This window comes from Marmota flaviventris, chromosome 15 (assembly GCF_047511675.1).
Source record: "Marmota flaviventris isolate mMarFla1 chromosome 15, mMarFla1.hap1, whole genome shotgun sequence".
Classification (NCBI taxonomy): domain Eukaryota; kingdom Metazoa; phylum Chordata; class Mammalia; order Rodentia; family Sciuridae; genus Marmota; species Marmota flaviventris.
The window spans coordinates 83,600,982-83,619,648 of record NC_092512.1 but is presented as its reverse complement, the minus strand read 5'-3'; the positions used below and the strand labels follow the sequence as shown (position 1 = coordinate 83,619,648).

At 36.3% G+C, this 18,667-nt stretch overlaps 1 protein-coding gene across 2 annotated transcripts in view; it reads right to left on the bottom strand.

The window, feature by feature from the left end:
- LOC114090636 (zinc finger protein 708-like) overlaps positions 1-18,667 on the bottom strand; it is a 103,061-nt gene that overhangs the window by 70,959 nt on the left and 13,435 nt on the right. Inside the window, exons 5-6 of one of the 2 annotated variants that reach the window (XM_071602383.1) lie at positions 14,655-14,774; positions 11,753-13,648 (exon numbers count right to left, since the gene is read on the bottom strand). In XM_071602383.1, the coding sequence (XP_071458484.1) occupies positions 12,885-13,648; positions 14,655-14,774 (884 nt within the window). In that variant the 3' untranslated portion in view covers positions 11,753-12,884. Of the gene's footprint in view, positions 1-11,752; positions 13,649-14,654; positions 14,775-18,667 lie in introns of those variants that run through there. The other variant, XM_071602384.1, reaches the window with a different exon arrangement.

Below are 18,667 nucleotides of genomic sequence, written 5' to 3'. Positions count from 1 at the left end.
TGGATAAAAAAATATGCATTATATATACATAATGGAATTTTATTCGGCAACAAAAGAGAATAAAATCATGGCATTTGCAGGTAAATGAATGGCGTTGTAGAAGATAAGGCTAAGTGAAGTTAGCCAATCCCAAAAAACCAAATGTGGAATGTTTTCTCTGATATGAGGAGGCTGATTCATAGTGGGGTAGGGAGGGGGAGCATGGGAGGAATAGATGAATTCTAGATAGGAAATAGGGGAGGAAGTGAAAGGGAGGGGGCAGGGGGTTAGCAAGAATGATGGAATGTGATGGACATCATTATCCAAAGTACATGTATGAAGACACAAATTGGTGTCAACATACTTTATATATAAATAAGCAATGAAAAACTGCTTTATATGTGTAATAAAAAATTGTAATGCATTCTGTTGTCATTTAGTTTTTAAAAAATCAATAGAAAAAACTTATTATGAAAAGTTGAAGATGATATTCTAAATATATAAATGCAACCCTTAAGTCACCTTGGTCTGCACTGACCAGTTTTCATTGGAATTTTTCTGGGACCAGTAGGAAAATAGGGGCACAACGTACTATCGGAGAGGACATTCCCACTTGAGAGTGTACCTCTTTCCCTTCCCTATGTCTTTAAATAAGCTAATACCTGATAGAGTGAGGGATGTGTCTGAAATAGTAGTTAGCAGATGAACATTAGTGACAGGAACAGGAAGTTGACATGCCAAAGATCCAGGACAACTAGGTCACTTTGGCCCATGCTGGTCTGGAACGGTTCTTACATACTTGATGGTTAGGTGCAATCATCCTATCTCCTTGAGTTCTGGAATCTGGTCTGTGAAAGTGTCCCAGAACTTATTCCCTCCAGGGTAACTTGTGTTCTCAAGCAGAGTAGAAATCACTTCTAACATAAATCACAGGTTGTTGGCTGAGGAATGGAAGATAGGACATTGACTTGGCCCAGGCAGGGTTCTAGGTAAATTACTTTTCTAAAAGAAAATTGGGGGTTTGAACAGTTGGCCAGGTTTATAAAATGACTCCTTGACCTGCATGATCCCATCAATCATGTCTGCATGTTACACATCCATCAGCATCAGTATGTAGCTGAGTGGTAGAGCCACCACCAGCACTGAAAATAGACAGACAGACAGATAGAGATAGATAGATAGATAGAGAGATCGATAGATAGATAGATAAACTAAAGCAGGGATGAGCTTCATCTCTGAGAACCAATTATGTATCACCCTATAGAGTTCCATAATAATTTTTCATTTTAAAAATACAATCACTGGCTTATAAATTTACTATCCACAGTTAGGCCAGGTGTTAGATATTCATGAAAAATGGAAAAAAGTAGAGACCAATACTGTGTGACCAGAAACTAGAGAAAACCTTAATTATGGGCCATAAATCATCTTTCAAAACCAGTGAACACTTTTACCAGTTTTCTTTAAAAAAAAAACAAAACAAAACAAAAAAAACCCACTGTGTGTTCTGCTCAGAAAGGGAAATGCAATCTTCTGGAATGGAGGAGGAGTTTGAATGTCAAGACTTCCTGAGCTTCTAAATCTATTCTGTCCTCATTTTTTATTTTATTAACGGTGACATCTTTTCTCTCCATCTGCTTCCTCCAGAATTCAGTGTTTCCCCATCATAATATCTGTCCACCATCCCTGTGTCCCCAGAGGTTCTGCCTGTCCTTTTTGCCACCCCAAAACTCAAGGCTCTGCTTGTCACCTGCTGCTTTCCCAGGTGCCATCTCTGACCCTCTACTTGCCTCTCTCTCTGGGCCAGATGTTATTGGAATTCCTACAACATATTTCTAAGCCTTTTCTAGACAACCTGCCCTGGGTGTTCTCCAGGGATTGGAAATACCTGTGGCCACATGCCTGGATTCTGCCCCCAAGGTCTCAAACCCTGGTGGATGGGAAGGATTTGAACATGATTTGCTCATGTACCAAGTACATGTATAGACTTTCTCCCAAGTAATGACAATGGTATAATGGCTACTTACATAGTGGTTACTTTGTACCAGTTTTGTTTTTTTTAAAGATATTCTTAGTTGTAGATGGATATAATACCTTTTTTTCTATTTATTTATTTTCATGTGGTGCTGAGGATCAATTCCAGTGCCTCACAAGTGCTAGGTGAGCACTCTGCAACTGAGCCCCAGCCCAAGCCCTGTATCAAATTGTATTAGTGACCCAGAGATTATTTAACTTACAGGAGGATGTGAGCAGGCTGTCTGCAAACTGTATACACAAATTCATGCACTTTGCAATCCTTTGGGGATTGCTGGCCTGGAACAAATCACCCACCTATGGTGAATGAAAACTGCAAGACATCTCCACTGCTGGACTTGGTCTTCACTTTTCTCCTCCCACAAACTTGTTTTTTATCTGGGTTTTCACATTTTGTCACCAAGACGTTTGAAGTGGCCTTTGACTCCTTGTCCTTGGCCAGATATCCATTCTATTACTTGCAATCAACTTCATATGGAAGTTTTTCTATAACTCTCTTCTCATCCAGCACTGGTATGGACCCTTACTGGCTCTTGCTTAAACTGTTGGAGACTAAAAATAAATCAAAAACAACTTCTCTCTGACTTCTTGACTTCAACCCTTATCATCAAAACAATCATTATTTTTATCATTAAGGAAAATTAACTGAGCCGTGCAGAATGGTGCATGCCCATGATCCCAGCAACTTAGGAGGCTAAGGCAGGAGGATCCTGAGCTCAAAGATAGCCTCAGAAACTTAGTAAGGACTAAGTAGCTAAGTGATACCCTGTCTCTAAATAAAGTATATATTTAAAAAAGGGGGCCGGCCTGGAGATGTGGCTCAGTGGTTAAGCAGCCCTGGTGCCAAAAACAAATAAATAAATAATAAGCAGAACTGACCACTGAAATTCCTTCTAAGAAGCTTTTAAACTCTCACATTCTAGTAATCAGTAGAGGTTGCAAAATGTTAGCCCAGGATCATGAGAAATATGTGCTTCTGAATGTATTACATGGTATGAGAATGAGGCTTAAATTCTTTCATGGATGACGACTATAGCATGTTCCTTTTGGAGAGAACAAGGGCCTCCACTGGCTCCTCATTATGTCGAGGGACTGATACCTCATCCCTCAGATCATGGTGGCATTGTGGCAGGGGTGGAGGGTTACCTTGCGTTGTCAGATGAAACAAGGTTCAATCCTGGGAGTTAGGCACACACCAGACTGCATTGGTTACACAGGAGCCATTCTTAAGGACAATTTGGAATACAAACATATACTATGGAAACATGGTTCAACTTCCTTCCTGATTGGACATTTTAGCATTATAATGAAGTAGAATTGACTTCCTAGTCACTGGTACTTTCTCTTGAGGTTATCTGTGAAACAGGTTCATCTTAAACTTATTAAACACATCTCAACTTCTTGGGTCATAGTCTCATGGGAAATCATGTTTTCCATTAGGAGAGGGTGAAGGTGTGTCTTCTATTCTTAGGCTCCAAGGTGCTAACCATGCAACATGGGCACAAACAGAATATGGTGCATGAATAATTGGAGAGATGTTCTCTTCTACACAAGTGGAGCACTATCATGACAGTCAGTCTCTCAACAAAGATGGCAACTCGCAACTAACAGAAAGGTATTACAAAAACAGTATATCAACTGGGAAACTGCTGGAGAAGGCAGAGGCTCATGCCCTGGAGGGGTGAGGTGGGATGAGACTGCATCACGCTACTCAGAACACTTTGCAATTTAAAACTCATGCGTTGCTCATTCTGGAATTTTCTATAGCTTACAGAAAGGGAAACCAAAGATAAGAGAAAATATAGTAGTCAAACTGCTGTAAAACAAATAGCAAGAGGCAATTCCGTGAGTGGTCAGAGAGAAACAGTTTATCAGGAACAAGACAGAATTAGTGGGTTTCCCTAGAGAATCCAAGAAGCTGGAAGGCAATGGGAGGACATAATGGAACTTGTTTCTTTTTAACAATCAATAATTTTATACCTTGCAAAACTGTGCTTCAAAAGATAAGGGGAGATTTGTACAAGGAAAAGTGGTAATTAAACAACTCTTCAAGAAATGCCAATAGAGCCATCAAGGTTAAAGGAAATGAAAAAAGACAGAACCTTGAGCCCACATGAAATAATGAGAAAAAGTGGTAGATATAGCTCAGTAGCTCAATATGGTGGCTTACTATAGCCAGTGCCATGGAGTATGTAGTTTCTAACTCTTTACTCTTTGTTTTAAAAATATAAGTGTAAAAAATTGTACTCTATATGTGTAATAAGAATTGCAATGCATTCCATTGTGGTGTATTTGAAAATATAAAATTAATTTTTTTAAAGATAAATGAGTGTAAAAGAAACAGTTAGAACACAAAAATAACATTTAGAACATAAAAATAACAGTAGGACCAAACAAACATTGATGCTGAATGACTATAAGACTCCATTTTCATTGCTATCAGAAAATACCTAAGGCTGAGTAGTTTGTGATTAGAAAGTCATTTAGGTCCGAATTTTAGAGTCTGGGAGGCCAAGATAAAGGGACGCCATCCACTTGGCTTTGGGGGAGTACCCACTTTGCTCTATTCCAGCATGGTGGCTGTCATCAGATTGGGGACAAGTGGAAGAGGAAAAAATCATATGGACCAATATGAGCCATAGAGCAGAGAGGGGCAGTCTTGATTTTTCATAACAAATCATTTTCTCAAAGTCATTCCAACAGACTAGCGTCCATTCCTCCTGAGGTTGGTGTCCCCAATGACTAAATTAACACCAAATAGACAGCACATTTGAAAGGTTCCCCTGCCTCAGTGCTACCCTGTTCTCTGGACCTCCTCATGGGACGAGAGAGCCCGTGCACTTCTCTGCAGACCCCAAGCTCTCATTACTGGGAAACCCACAAGGTCCTGCAGGAGGGTCTGATTCCCTGACTGATGTTGTGATGGAAGAGTCAAGTCCTGCTTTATCTTGGTCTTTATGTCTTGGGGTCACATTTATCTGTGCATGCTAATGACACGAAAAATGGAATTTTGGAAAAAAATCTGAAAGTGACCAGGGCAGGATGGGTTTCAACTGTCCTGAATGTTCCTCTAAGCAAAATTGAGTTTACACACTTCCATTATTAGATATTGCAAAAGGGTGGTTTTTTTTGTGTGTGTGTGATTAAAACAGAATGGACTAATACATAAAAATATTCTTCCAAATTCTTGTGAATTATGTTCACAAGCCTATAATTTGGAACCATGAATTGGAAATTACCAGCACATTAATTTGATTTTTAAAAATATTTAATGTACTTCCTTTTGATCATGGTCCCTTATTTGACATTTACCAACTTAAAGAAAGTTCTTACTCATGTGTGATTCCATTCTATAAAATGAGGTTTTGAACATAGAATCTCATTTCCTTCCAAAGATTTCAAAATGTACAATTACTCAAACAATAATTGTTCTATGAGTTATGAAGATGACAAAAGCAAGATTGTCAATATTAAAACTTATTAATTCCCTGGTAATAAGTATACAAATTAGTAGTGTTTAAAATCTCTACATGACATACCATATGTAAGTTGTGTCCCATGAAGTTATTAAATTTAAAAAAGGAAAAAGTAAAACTGACATTCCCTAAAAAATAATTGACTCATTTCAGCAGGATCTCAAAGAAGCAAACATCTTTAGAAGACAATATCCTCATTTCACCTTACATAACACGGTCCTCTGGGCTCTTTAGGACTGTTGGAGTGAATGTCTCCTCTGAATCTACTGGGAAACCTCACTAGTAGACCAAATCTTCTCCTCCCATGCCCTTTTTAAAACCCACACTAACTCTGCATCTGAGGACACAGAGGTACTTAGCCATCTGAATAAGCTGAGCAGAGCACAAAAACTCCTAGGTTTTATGGAAAGGATGTGTTTAAATCCTGTCTCTGCAGATTTGTAATTTTAATGTCTATAGAAAGGCAAGAAGGTCCCACTGGAGAGCACAGAACTGTAGCTTCCCCAGTGGGACATGTCATCTGTCTCTCAATTTTACTGTCTTTTCTGATGGATAACAGGAATCCGAGAGAGCTGGGCTCCAAACTGGACACATCTGGAAAATGATCTGGATTGAGGTCATTTTTTTCATCATGTTGATGAGGAAACTTAAATTTCTTCAATTCTGATTCTAAAATCAAATTAGTCCAAACCTGTCCCACAATTCATAATGCCTCTACTTTGGTGTGACGTACTCCTGGCACCCCCATAGTTGCCCTGAAAGTTCTCTGACTACAGTGTGTGATGGGCCCCTCTTCCCTAGTTTGCACATGGAGCACCCCTTTCCAGAGGTAGTGATGGTTCAGTATCTCATCCTTTCCAAAGTGACAGTTCTGTGGCTCAAGCTCTGAGTGAAATATTAAAATTACTCTAATATAAAATGCAAAATAGAAAAGTAGTGGAAGAGCTGTAGTCACATGTTGTAGAAATCACAGGCAGATGGAATCTAGTCAGAGCCGAGGCAGCGTCTGAGCTGGAGTCCACTCTAAGGAACCTACATGATCAACTCCACCTTCTCTGAGAGAAACAATGCAAAAGTAGGCTCAGTCTCCTGGGTACTGTATATGAATATATATAAAAGCACTAAAGCCCTATATGAAGATGTAGCCCTGTTATCTGGAGTCAAAAGAAAGGACAGTCATTTCAAGCAGACCCACTTATGTTCCAGTTGTAGAAATCAGAAGATAGTTCTTGATCACTGCCATTATCAACATGTGAAGGATTAATACAGGAATGATAATGAAACACTTGTTTTCTAGAGGTAATTGGCAACTTGGACCAAATGGAAATATTTAAAATAAAAACTAATATCCACAGACAGAAATTCCACATGGATGGGCTGAGGGAGGTTGGAAAACTGAAGAAGAAAGTCACAATAATTGCCAAAGAAGGAGACCTCCAAAGCCACATGAGAGGGAAACTTAAAATAGAAAAAGAGTGAAAGTCATTGAACAAGTATTTCAGCATACACAAAGTTAAGCAAGACACATCAAGGGCAGAGGAAAAGTATCCCCACATTCAGCCCCCATCCTGGACTAGCCACATGAAAGTTTTGTGCCTTTGGAGACTTGGGCTCTGCCTTACTCCCTGGCATGGCATGGTGCATTGATTACCAAGGTGCCACCTGGAATACTGTCCCTCATATGCACTCACCTCCTGGGAGGCTTCGGGAATGAGCCATGGCAGAGGGTTGGCCAGTACTGCCAACTTTGTGGAGCTAAGAAGAGCTCTTTGGAGAGGTGGAGAATTGCAGACACACACCTTTGTTGTAATGTGGACTTGCTGTGTAACTAGGTGCTGTTGAATCCAATTTCTTTGTCTAAATTGCCCTGATTTTTAATAAAGAGAAAAATAATTTTATCTCTAGTTGTGAGGATTAGGCCACAATACACTGAACAATTGGGTTCCAACCAGTTACAGAAGGTTCTCTGTTGAGGTGAGCATGGTGGCACCTGCCTGTAATCTCAGCAGCTTGGAAGACTGAGGAAGGAGGATCATGAGTTCAGAGCCGGCCTCAGTGAAAGAGATTTACTAAGCAGCTCAGTGAGATCCTTTCGCTACATAAAATAGGGCTAGGGATGTGGCTCAGGGGTTGAATGTCCCCGAGTTCAATCTTCTTCATCGTCCCCCCCACCCCAGAAAAAAAGAAGAATGTCTGGGGAGTGAATCTCAGGATTTGGATTTATAAAAGCTTTCATGAAGGTTCTAAAGTGTAGAACTAGTGTAGAATAAGTGTTATGGGCCAAGCTCTGGAGTGGATGTGCATGCATTTGAATCTAGGCTTTTATATATATTTATATATATATATTATAGATTTGATGTTGATCTATTGATGTAATATTCCCGACACAAGGTATGTATGTGCTTTAGTTAAAGTCTGAAATAGTAGATATATATTTTAAATAATCTGCAGAAACATATTGAAAAATAACTGTCATAAGAAAATCATGCATGTGAAGCTAGATCATTTCATGACTCTTTAGAACATGTAGATCTATAAGGCAAGATAGTAAGAGAAACAATGAAAGTGAAACATTCATGAACTTGGGATGCCATTTAAAAATCTGAGGTGAATGTTGGTCTTGAATCTGACTTCCATAACAAGACTCCTACAGCACAAGAATTAAAAATCAAGAATCAATAAGTGTGGGGCTTGGGATGTGGCTCAAGCGGTAGCGCGCTCGCCTGGCATGTGTGCGGCCCGGGTTCGATCCTCAGCACCACATACAAACAAAGATTTTGTGTCCGCCAAAAACTAAAAAATAAATATTAAAAAAATTCTCTCTCTTTTTTTTTTTTAAAAAAAGAATCAATAAGTGGGATAGATTCAACCTAAAAAGCTGCTTCTCAGCAAAAGAAACAATAATGTGAAGAGAGAACCTACAGATTTTATACAAATCTTTACCAAACATACCTCAGATAAAGCACTAATCTCTAGGGTATATAAAGAACTCAAAACTTAACACAACAACAACAAAAACCCGATTAAAAAATGGGCTAAGTAACTGAACAGACACTTCACAGAAGAAATATAATTCATTAACAAATATATGGAAAAACATTCCATCCATCTAGCAATTAGGAAGATGTAAATCAAAATTACTTTAAGATTTTATCTCACTTCAGGCAGAATGGCAATCATCAATAATACAGGCAACAATAAATGTTGGTGAGGATGTGGGGGAAAAAAACACTCACACATTGCTCATGAGACTGACTGCAAATTTGTGTAACCACCATGGAAAGCAGTATTGAGACTCCTTGCAAAACCAGAATGGAACCACCATTTGACCCAGCTATCCCTCTCCTCGGACTATACCCAAAGAACTTAAAAACAGAATACTACAGAGACACAGCCACACCAAGGTTTACAGCAGCACAATTCACAACAGCTAAACCATAGAACCAACCTAGGTGTCCTTCAACAGATGAATGGATAAATAAAATGTAATTGTATATATATTCCCCCCACCAATCGAATATTACTTAAATTTAAAGATGAATGAAACTATGGCATTTGGAGGTAAATGGGTGGAGCTATAGAATATCATGCTAAGTAAAATAAGCCAACACACACACTCACTCACAAAGGCCAAATGTTTTCTCTCATAAAGTGGATGATAATTCACAATAGGGGGTGGGGAAGAATAGTTACTTTAGACTAAATAGAGAGGAGTGCAGGGAAGGGAAGGGATAGGGGATAGGAAGGATAGTAGAATGAAACAGACATTACATATAATATATAATATATATGGATGCTAAACCACTCAACAAGGGAGGGGGAGAGAATAGAAATTCAGTGGATTAGACAAAGTTGGAATGAAGTGAAGAAAAGGGAAATAGGAATAGAAATGACATTAGAATGAATTAGACACAACTTCTCTGTATTTATATATAAATACACCACCAGTGAAGGTCCACACCATGTACACCTCAAGAATGGAATGCTAACTAAAATAAGTTTTACTCCATGAATAATGTCAAAATTTGCTCTACTGTCATGTATACCTAAAAAGAGTAAGAAATTTTAAAAATGATAAGGGAAAATTTGTATACAGAGAAGGATTGTGAGTTAAAAACTCTTCAATAAATGCTAATGTCATTAAGGTTAAATAAAAGTATAAAAGAGTACCCTGAGCCCATACAAAATAACATACATTGGTAAATAGAGTTGCCCAAGTCAGTCTGTGCAACTCTCTATTATCAAAAAAATTTTGGTTTGCAACTCTTTTCTATGTTTTACAAAGCAGCACAAGAGAAATACTAACAAGCTGAGCAGAGAGGAAATATTACTTAGCAGTGTTATGAATACTATTAATAGTGCCATGTGCACTCAAAGAAAGCATTCTCAATTTCCTCCCCCATGCAACAAAAAATCATGCAGTTGAAAGATACTATAGTTACCGATTAGATAACACATACATGTGATTGTTACATTAAGTATGTGGGCAGCTGCTCAACTTGGCAGGTCAGATCCAATAGATAAGAAAGACAATCTCTTCACACAAGACAGTGTTTCTTTGAGTAATATTATGAAAGCAAGAAAGAAAGCAAAAGAAACAGACAGAGGCAACTGTATTGCCAGACTGGGACTCCCAAGTACATAGGTTCAGTGTTCCAGTTTTCCTAAACAGGTTTTCAGGGTCCTGACTGGGAAGTGCTGGGCAGAGCATCCTCTCCACAGGTGAGAGTCTGAAGTCCTGTTCTAACTTCTGTTTAAAGTGGAACTGAATAAATACAAGTCAGAATGAAGCTTTCTTTGTTCTAACAGCTTGCATGACCTAGTGATCCCATGAAAAACACTACATCCTTCCAAGAACAGGTGAGATCCCAGAAGGAGGGACTGATAGCCTTGAGATGACTAAGTAAATTGGGGTTCCAATGAGTGAGCCACTGAGCCAGATGCAATGAGAAATCAGCATTCATTAGCTGTTTCATCAAGGATATGCAGACATCATGAAGGCACATGGAAAGGGAAGATCTTCAGTATTTTCCTTAGACCTCTAGTACTGAATCTTCCCTCCAGGCCTTATAGTTAAAACTCTCATATGTAAACTGAAGCCAGTTTTCTGTGTAAAACAACATGGAGTAAAAGAACCATGAAACCTATAGATTTACCCTTTGGAATAAAACATATTGTGAATATTATTCTCCTAGAATTTATCATTATATTTCAATATTTATTTTCCCTAATAATGTTAAATGAAATGTTTGTGGGTGGTGTTTTGTTGAACCTAAGGGCTCACATATGAAGAGAATATTGTGTTTTTACTTTTTGAACAGGACTTGTAGATTAGGGTCTAGAGGTTTATTTCAATCAAAATTGTGTTTCTCTCTCTGTGGTGTCATGGGCTCTTGGAGCTTTAAGATCTGAGGAGGGACAGGGTTAGTTTCTAGTATCTTATAATTACTGGGTTGTAGAGGGGTCTGGGAGACCAGGATAATACTATCTATCATATAATCCAATAAGTATAGCAAATATTATATTGTAAGTTATTAAATAGAATGAAAAAGTTCTAGAAAATAAAAATATAGAATGAAATAAAAAATGTGGGGGCATAAATGCTCCTATAGTGTGTCTTTTTCTTTTACAGTCATCATTTTACATGTATCTGGTTACACTTTTCTAGTGGGTATCCAAGACTAAAGAGGTGGTCCTATATTGGTAGGTTTTTCCTACAATTGAGGTCATTCTAGTCTCCTCAGTGACGAACGCCATGGAATTCATGAGGAACTGCATGGTTTCTTCAGTCCAAGAGTCAGGATGGGCCTGTAGACCACGTGGTTTCCTCAGGAAACATTGAGAATATTTCCCCATTCAGCAACCCTCTTTTTACCTGAATATGCAAATTGGCTCCTAGTCTCTTGGGTCTTTCTCCTCTCCCTGACTGGGAGCTTGTGCAACTCTCCGGAGTTGTAGATCCCTTAGGGAGTACTGCAACTTTGTAAGGTGAAATGTTAAAGTTGTCATTCAAACTAGGGATATCTGGGCATTATTTTAGTATCCTTAGGTCCTTCCTATAACTGTTGGAATTTTTCCATAATTTCAAAGGTAATTTACATAAATAATATTCCCCAAATAAAACTTGATTGAACATGAAATAATTAATGGAGATGTTATAGCATTTTTTACCCAATAGAATATTTTACTATTGCATCGCTCCATTAGCAAAGTGAATAGTGGGAAGTATGTGACCTAATAACATCATTAAATGCATGACATGGTTAACATTAAAAATTCACAATTTTTATTTAGTAACAAATTACATATGTAATGCAAATATAAGTAAAAATGCTCTATACAACAGGCATGGTGGTCCATGCCAGTGACCCTTGAGGAACTACAGAAGGCGTTTTTCAAGTTCAAAGCCAGGCTCCATAACTTACTGAGGCCCTAACCAACTTAGCAGACCATATCTCTAAATAAAAATGATGAAAAAAAAATCTGGGGATGCAGTTTACTGATTAAGTGCCCCTAAGTTCAAAACTAAAAATTAAAAATTTAAAGCTTCGTATAATCTTAAGACATTTCTGAAATAATCAACTATGAGAATTACGTTTTCTCCAATTGTGAGAAATGAGAATATTTAGTAATTGTTGATTTATAGTAAAATTATATCCATTTAGGGATGCACTATTCTATATTTGTATTTCATTATTTCTACAATATCAGCTAAAGTTGTTAAGAAAATTTTCAGCAAATATCAAAAGCAATTACCCATTTTCTACATTTAAATGATTTTTTCCCTCCTAGGTCCCAAATACTTCAAGAGATGGGCTATACATAAGACACTTACAGTTGTTGTTTTTGTCAAGGTGTTTTGTAAATATTTTGCTGTTATCTAAGGTACATACTTTGGACAAATGCTACTCCACATTTGCTACAGGTATGGGATCAGAAATTGAAAAATGTCTGAAATTTTTCCACATGTCCTCTCACTCGTATGAATTCTGAGGTCCTGAGTAGGGTGTGGAATAACTGTTGGAGACTCCGACACCTATTTTACACTTGTATAATTTCTGTGCTATCATATCTCTGGTGTTAAATAGTGTTGAACTACTGTGAAATAAGGGTTGATTCATCCTTAAAGACACTGATTCAATGTTTTCACTTGTAAAAGTTCTCTCCAGAATAAAATCTATAATGTTTAGTAAGATGTGATCTTCAATTTTAAAAGCTTTGCCATTCTTCACATTTATAAGACTTCTCTCTAGTATGGGTTCTCTGGTGTCAAGTAAGTGATGATTGTTGATTAAAATCTTTGCCACATTCTCTACATTTGTAGGGCTTCTCTCCAGTATGAATCCTGTTGTGGCGATCAAGCTGTGTGTTTATTGTAAAACTCTTGCCACACGCTTAACATTTGTAGGGCTTCTCTCCAGTATGAATCCTGTTGTGGCAATCAAGATGTGTGTTTGTAGTAGTAAAACTTTTGCCACACACTTTACAGTTGTAGGGCTTCTCTCCAGTGTGAATTCTCTGGTGCCGAGTAAGTGATGGTTTTTGATGAAAACTTTTGCTACATATGTTACAGTTGTAGGGCTTCTCTCCAGTGTGGAGTCGCTGGTGCTGAGTAAGTGATGATTTTTGATTAAAACTCTTGCCACATTCTCTACATTTGTAGGGCTTCTCTCCAGTATGAATCCTGTTGTGGCGATGAAGATGTGACTTTCTTTTAAAAGCTTTGTCACATCCTTTACAGTTGTAGGGCTTTTCTCCAGTATGAATCCTGTTGTGGCCATCAAGATGTGACTTTCTTCTAAAAGCTTTGCCACATACATTACAGGTGTAGGGCTTCTCTCCAGTGTGGATTCGCTGGTGCTCAGTAAATGATGATTTATGATTAAAAATCTTGCCACACACTTTACATGTGTAGAGCTTCTTTCCAGTATGAATTCTCTGGTGATTTTTAAGGCTTGGATTTTTTAAGGCTTCACAAACTTGTTTACATATGTGGGGCATCTCTAGAGGGTGTGTGCACTGGTGACAAATAAGATTGGAGCTTTTATTAGAAGTTTTGTCACATTCTTTGCATTTGCATGGCGTATCTCCTGTATGAACACTGTGATGTTGAGTAAAGTTCTTGAGTATGTTGCATTCTTCACATTGGTAGGTCTTCTCTGCAGAATAAATTTTTTGATGTTGAGTAAGAGTTGAAAAATTTTTTAAGGCTTTGCAACACTTTTTACATTTACAGGCCTTTTCTTCAGCAAAAATCCTCTGATGCTTAAGAAATTGTAACCTTTCACTAAAAGTTTTTCTGCATTCTTTAAATTTAGTTTATCACTGTCATCGTATCTACTGTGTTTAGAATTTGTTGAGCAAGCCAATGCTTTGATATATTCTTTAAACTTATAAGGCTCCCTTTCTCCATAAATTCTCTTGTATTGAGCAAGCTCTTCTCTGTGATTAAGAGCCCTTTCACATACTTTACACTTGCAAGTTTTGCCTTGACTATGAATATTTGGATGAATAATAGTTTTTGAGAACTGAAGCAAGACTTTCCCACATTTTTCATCATGGTAATTTTCCTTTAGAAAATGACTAGGGGTTTCTCTATATTCATAATTTTTATCACCAATGTAAATATACTGGTAATTACTCAGGGTACATACATGGCTAATTGTGTTACTTATAGCACTTTCCAGAAATCTGTATCATAATTGTCATTGAGCAATAGTGGGGAAGTAGAAACCTTTCTACAATTCTTAACATTGTCCATTTGTGTGCAAGGAGAAATTACTGTTTTGTTGCAGAAAAAATGGACATTTTGTAAAGAAACTCTCAAAAGTATCACTTTTAGAAATGTGTCTTTCAGTTTCAAGTATCTTTTCTGTGCAAATATTTGACTGGAAGTTTAACTCAGTGCTACATTTATAATTGGCTAAGTTAAAAACTTATGCATGGACCAGATTTCTTTTCAAATTTTCCACATTTCCTTTTGTAAAATGGCTGTGGATATATTCTTAAAGACATACACAGCTCCTCAAAAGTAAGTGGAATAGATTGATTTTTTTTCAGATATTAATTTTTTCTGGTGTCTTGTGACCACAAATTTTTTATCATAAATAGGGACTACTAATTGGTTTTGTCCATTATAATTCAATTTTTGAACTTTACTCTCACCTATATTTTCCCATTGTTTTCTTAGTGGTAAATAATCTAGGGCCGACTTTCCATATCTTCCCTCTCCTTCTTTTATTCTTTGCTCTGGTGAAATTTCTTGAGGACGATGAGAAGTCATGGCTGAAATAAATAAAAATAACAATCATGTTTACTTGCTATACTGGGCTGATTATATTTTGCAAACATAGGAATTTACAGCAATAAAGGAACATCAGCATGGGAGTGGATTATTAAATCCAAGTCCATCGTTACTGCAGAAATATATAAATCAAATAAAAATGTACAAAGAAAATTACTTTGAAAACTTTCCAAATCATCTTAGTGTTCATAGTATCCAAGATGAGTACCTTACTATGGAGAGTTATATTGTAGAAGACGACAAATTGTGTTATAAGCCTTTCCTCCTTCACAATATATTTCTTCTGTTTCATTAAAAAAAAAATAAGAAACATGTGAATATTTGGGGATTGTTCAAAAAGGGGTTCCTGCTTACCAACAGAAAAAAAATGGCAAAATCAACTGTAAGAAAAAGTTATGAATTACTTAAGGGGAATATTAAATAATCATTTAAAAGAAGTTTAATGAACTAAACCAATACACAATAACCAACACAGAGAATAAAATTTGGTAAAGAATTGTTAATAAGCAGAAAATGTGTGTTTAAAGACTTTGTTTAGAAAATGTCTGAAAGAGTCAGGGGTGGTTTTACATAGCAACATAGGAGGCTGAGCCAGAAGAGCCAGAAGATCAAAATTTCAAGGCAGTCAAAGTAAAAAATGCAAAGTGGTAAAGTGCCTTAAGTTCTCTTTCCAGTACTAATAAAAACATCTAATAAAATAGGAAAAATAAAACATCCAAGCAGCTCAATTATCTCCAAGTTGTAAAGACTCAAAGCAGGTTTTTAATCCAAGTTTTAAAACTCAGAATATTGAGAGCATCCAAGAGAAAAAAATGGGTCACCTAGAAATGTGTAACTATATAATTGTGAAATCCTTAGTCAAAACTTCACAACACAGAAAGGAATTCGGGGCTATTTTCAAGGGATGAAAGAATAAAATTATCAATGAAGACATTATATTCACAACTGCTATCTTTCAAAAGAGAAGGAAAATAAAGACTTTAAAGATATAAAATTGAACAGACTATTCATCAACATTAGATCTGTTCTCCACAAAGTACTAAAGGTAATCCTTCATACTAAAATGTAAGTGTGCACAGCAACACAAGTCATATGAAATTCTAAACATTTCTTGGCACAAACAACTCTATCTTATTGTAATGATGGGTCACAAAACAAGTAATTTTGCAATAGAATTTGAAAGACAAAAGCATAAAAACAAAACTGTTAATAGACATATATACCTGTAACAATAATATAGTTTTGAAAAGCCACAAATATATTAATTTTTAATAAAGTGAAGTAAAGTTGATACTCATACAAAGTATAAGTAGGAGATTCTTCATTTTTAGATTTTTTTGTTGTTGTTGTTGGCAAATGCAAGATTACAAAATCTGATCAAAACAAACCTTGGCTATCTGAATTAATCTAAAAATTACAACTGAAGGTAGTCCACAGGATACTCGAAGTCTAAGGACACACACATACTGAAAGAAAAAGAATATAAGAATGACACATACAAAAGTGACTGAACAAAAACTGGGCTGTCTAAATGATAGTACACAAAAAATATTTCAAGACAGTTACAGGACATAGAAGACATTTTAAATTTTAAAAAACCTTTGAAAAGAGGCAAAAATTGAGAGAAGGAACCTTTTCCTAGGATTAAGAGTAAATACATTGGCAATGTACATCCTACTTCCCAAACACACAAAGAAAACATTGAGAGAGTTGAATGAAAACAAAGAATCACTGTCATCCTAGGAGACATCAATCCCCACATACTGAAAAGGGAAATACAGTGAAGCAAAATGGTAATTGCAAAGCATAAGACTTTGAAAATATTTTGAAAAATATTGTAGACTAATAGAATCCCTGTTCTTAATTGCAAGTGGGATATTATGTTGGATAGACCAATTTTATGTATTAATACAAAGGTAAATAAATATTTAAGTGATAGTTATTTTGTAACCAACATGGAATAAAAATTTGAAGTGAAAAGTGATAAGGATGTTCAAAAATCCCTAAATATGTGTCAGTTGATTGAACAAGATCTTGGGCATGCTGTTGTCCAAGAATTGAACGATAAAATTAAAAGATGCTTACACTACTTAAAGTTAACCACAGGCTCCAGGTAATATTTGTCAAACTCCCGTTAATTTTTTTTTGGCAGAGAAATCTATCATTTAAATTGTATGAATATCCCACAAAATACAAATATAATTGGAAGAATATTTCCCTGCTAAAAAATATACTAAAAGTTACAGCATTCAATTGTAAATGCAGGCATGGTGTTAGGTACATGGAGTTCTGAGTGAGTGTGGTAATAAGCCCTCACATCAATAGCAAATTAAAAACATTGCACACCAGTGTTGTTACCCTATTATACAACAGAGCCATCATGGGGGATGCAAACCAAATATTCCTTGAAAAGAATGGATGAGACAATTTGGAATATAGAAACTATAGAACTTTGAAGTCAAAGATTTATTCTAATTATATATTTTACAAAATGTATGTATACTAGGTTAACTGAAATATGTCACAGAAAAAATATCGCAGAATTCTACGAATATGACATCTCTAAACTAAAAAAAAAAAGCTTTCTGAACAAAAGAGAATGGTTTTGTGATGGGGAGACAGAAATGAGCCTTTGCTTCTTAGGAATTGATATTTTTTGAGATGTAAAGTTTTTAGATTTACATTGCATAACAATTTGAATTAATGTTACTGAACTGTATATTTAAAAATTTGGAGACAGTAACTTTTATTTTGTGGTTTTGATTACAATAAAAATTAAAAGATAAAGAGATTTGCAACATTTCTCAAGCTACATTTAAAATAATGTGGTTTTCATCCTATAAATAAGAACAAACTCATCAATATACAAATGATGGGCATGCATGTAATCTCAGCTACTAGGAAGTCTGAGGCAGGAGAATTGCAATTTCAAGACATCCTCAATAATGCAGTGAGAACCTCTCTCCAACTATGAATGAAAAGGAGCTTGGGGTGTAGTTCAGCATTAGAGTATCACTGCCATCAATCCCCATTACACTTACATATAGACAACTTCAATTTCTACGTACATGGGCAGAATGAAAACTCAATCAAGATAAAATACATAAGTCATAGACAAAAGGGGCTTAATATTTATACAAGCAAAAGCACATATAACATTATTGGCAATATCAACCAGGGTCATGCATATCGTAATTTGTGAAGCAATTAACTGATATGAGGAAACCCAGTCTGTAACACGGAACCTACTGGACACAATGAAAAAATAAAGAAAAAAATTAACCATCCAAATTGTAAATATCCACAGATGTATTGTTTTACAAATCCTCTTATTCAACTACAACTTACAGCATCTCTCAAAAGAACAGTCTTTGCTATCTTGACATTCATTCCACGGCAGATAATTTCACAGAAAATCCATTACACATATTCAGAAAGAACTCTGATAAGGAAATTTTCATGAAAAAAAAATGTACAAATAAGATCAGAGAAACTGACTTATGATAGTAATGTATTACAATGGGTTGACTTAGAGGTCTCCAGAAACGTGCAAAAATTTCCTGTAAATAATGAAAGAGAGGCTGGAGTTGTAGACTAGTGGTAGAGCACTTGCCTAGCACATATAAGGCCCTGGGTTCAATCCTCAGCACCACATATGAATAAATGGGAAATTCATTAACAACTAAAAAATATTTTAAAAAATTATGGAAGAGCTGTCAGATAATATTGACACAAGGCAAGGGGAGTGTTTTGTTGTTAATTTGCATGTATGGAGACAATATTGGAGGAAAAGCCGGAGACTAGATAATTTTGAAGCACAAAACACAGGACAGGTTCTTCTATGATAACAAGAGAAAGAAATCAAAGCTTCTCA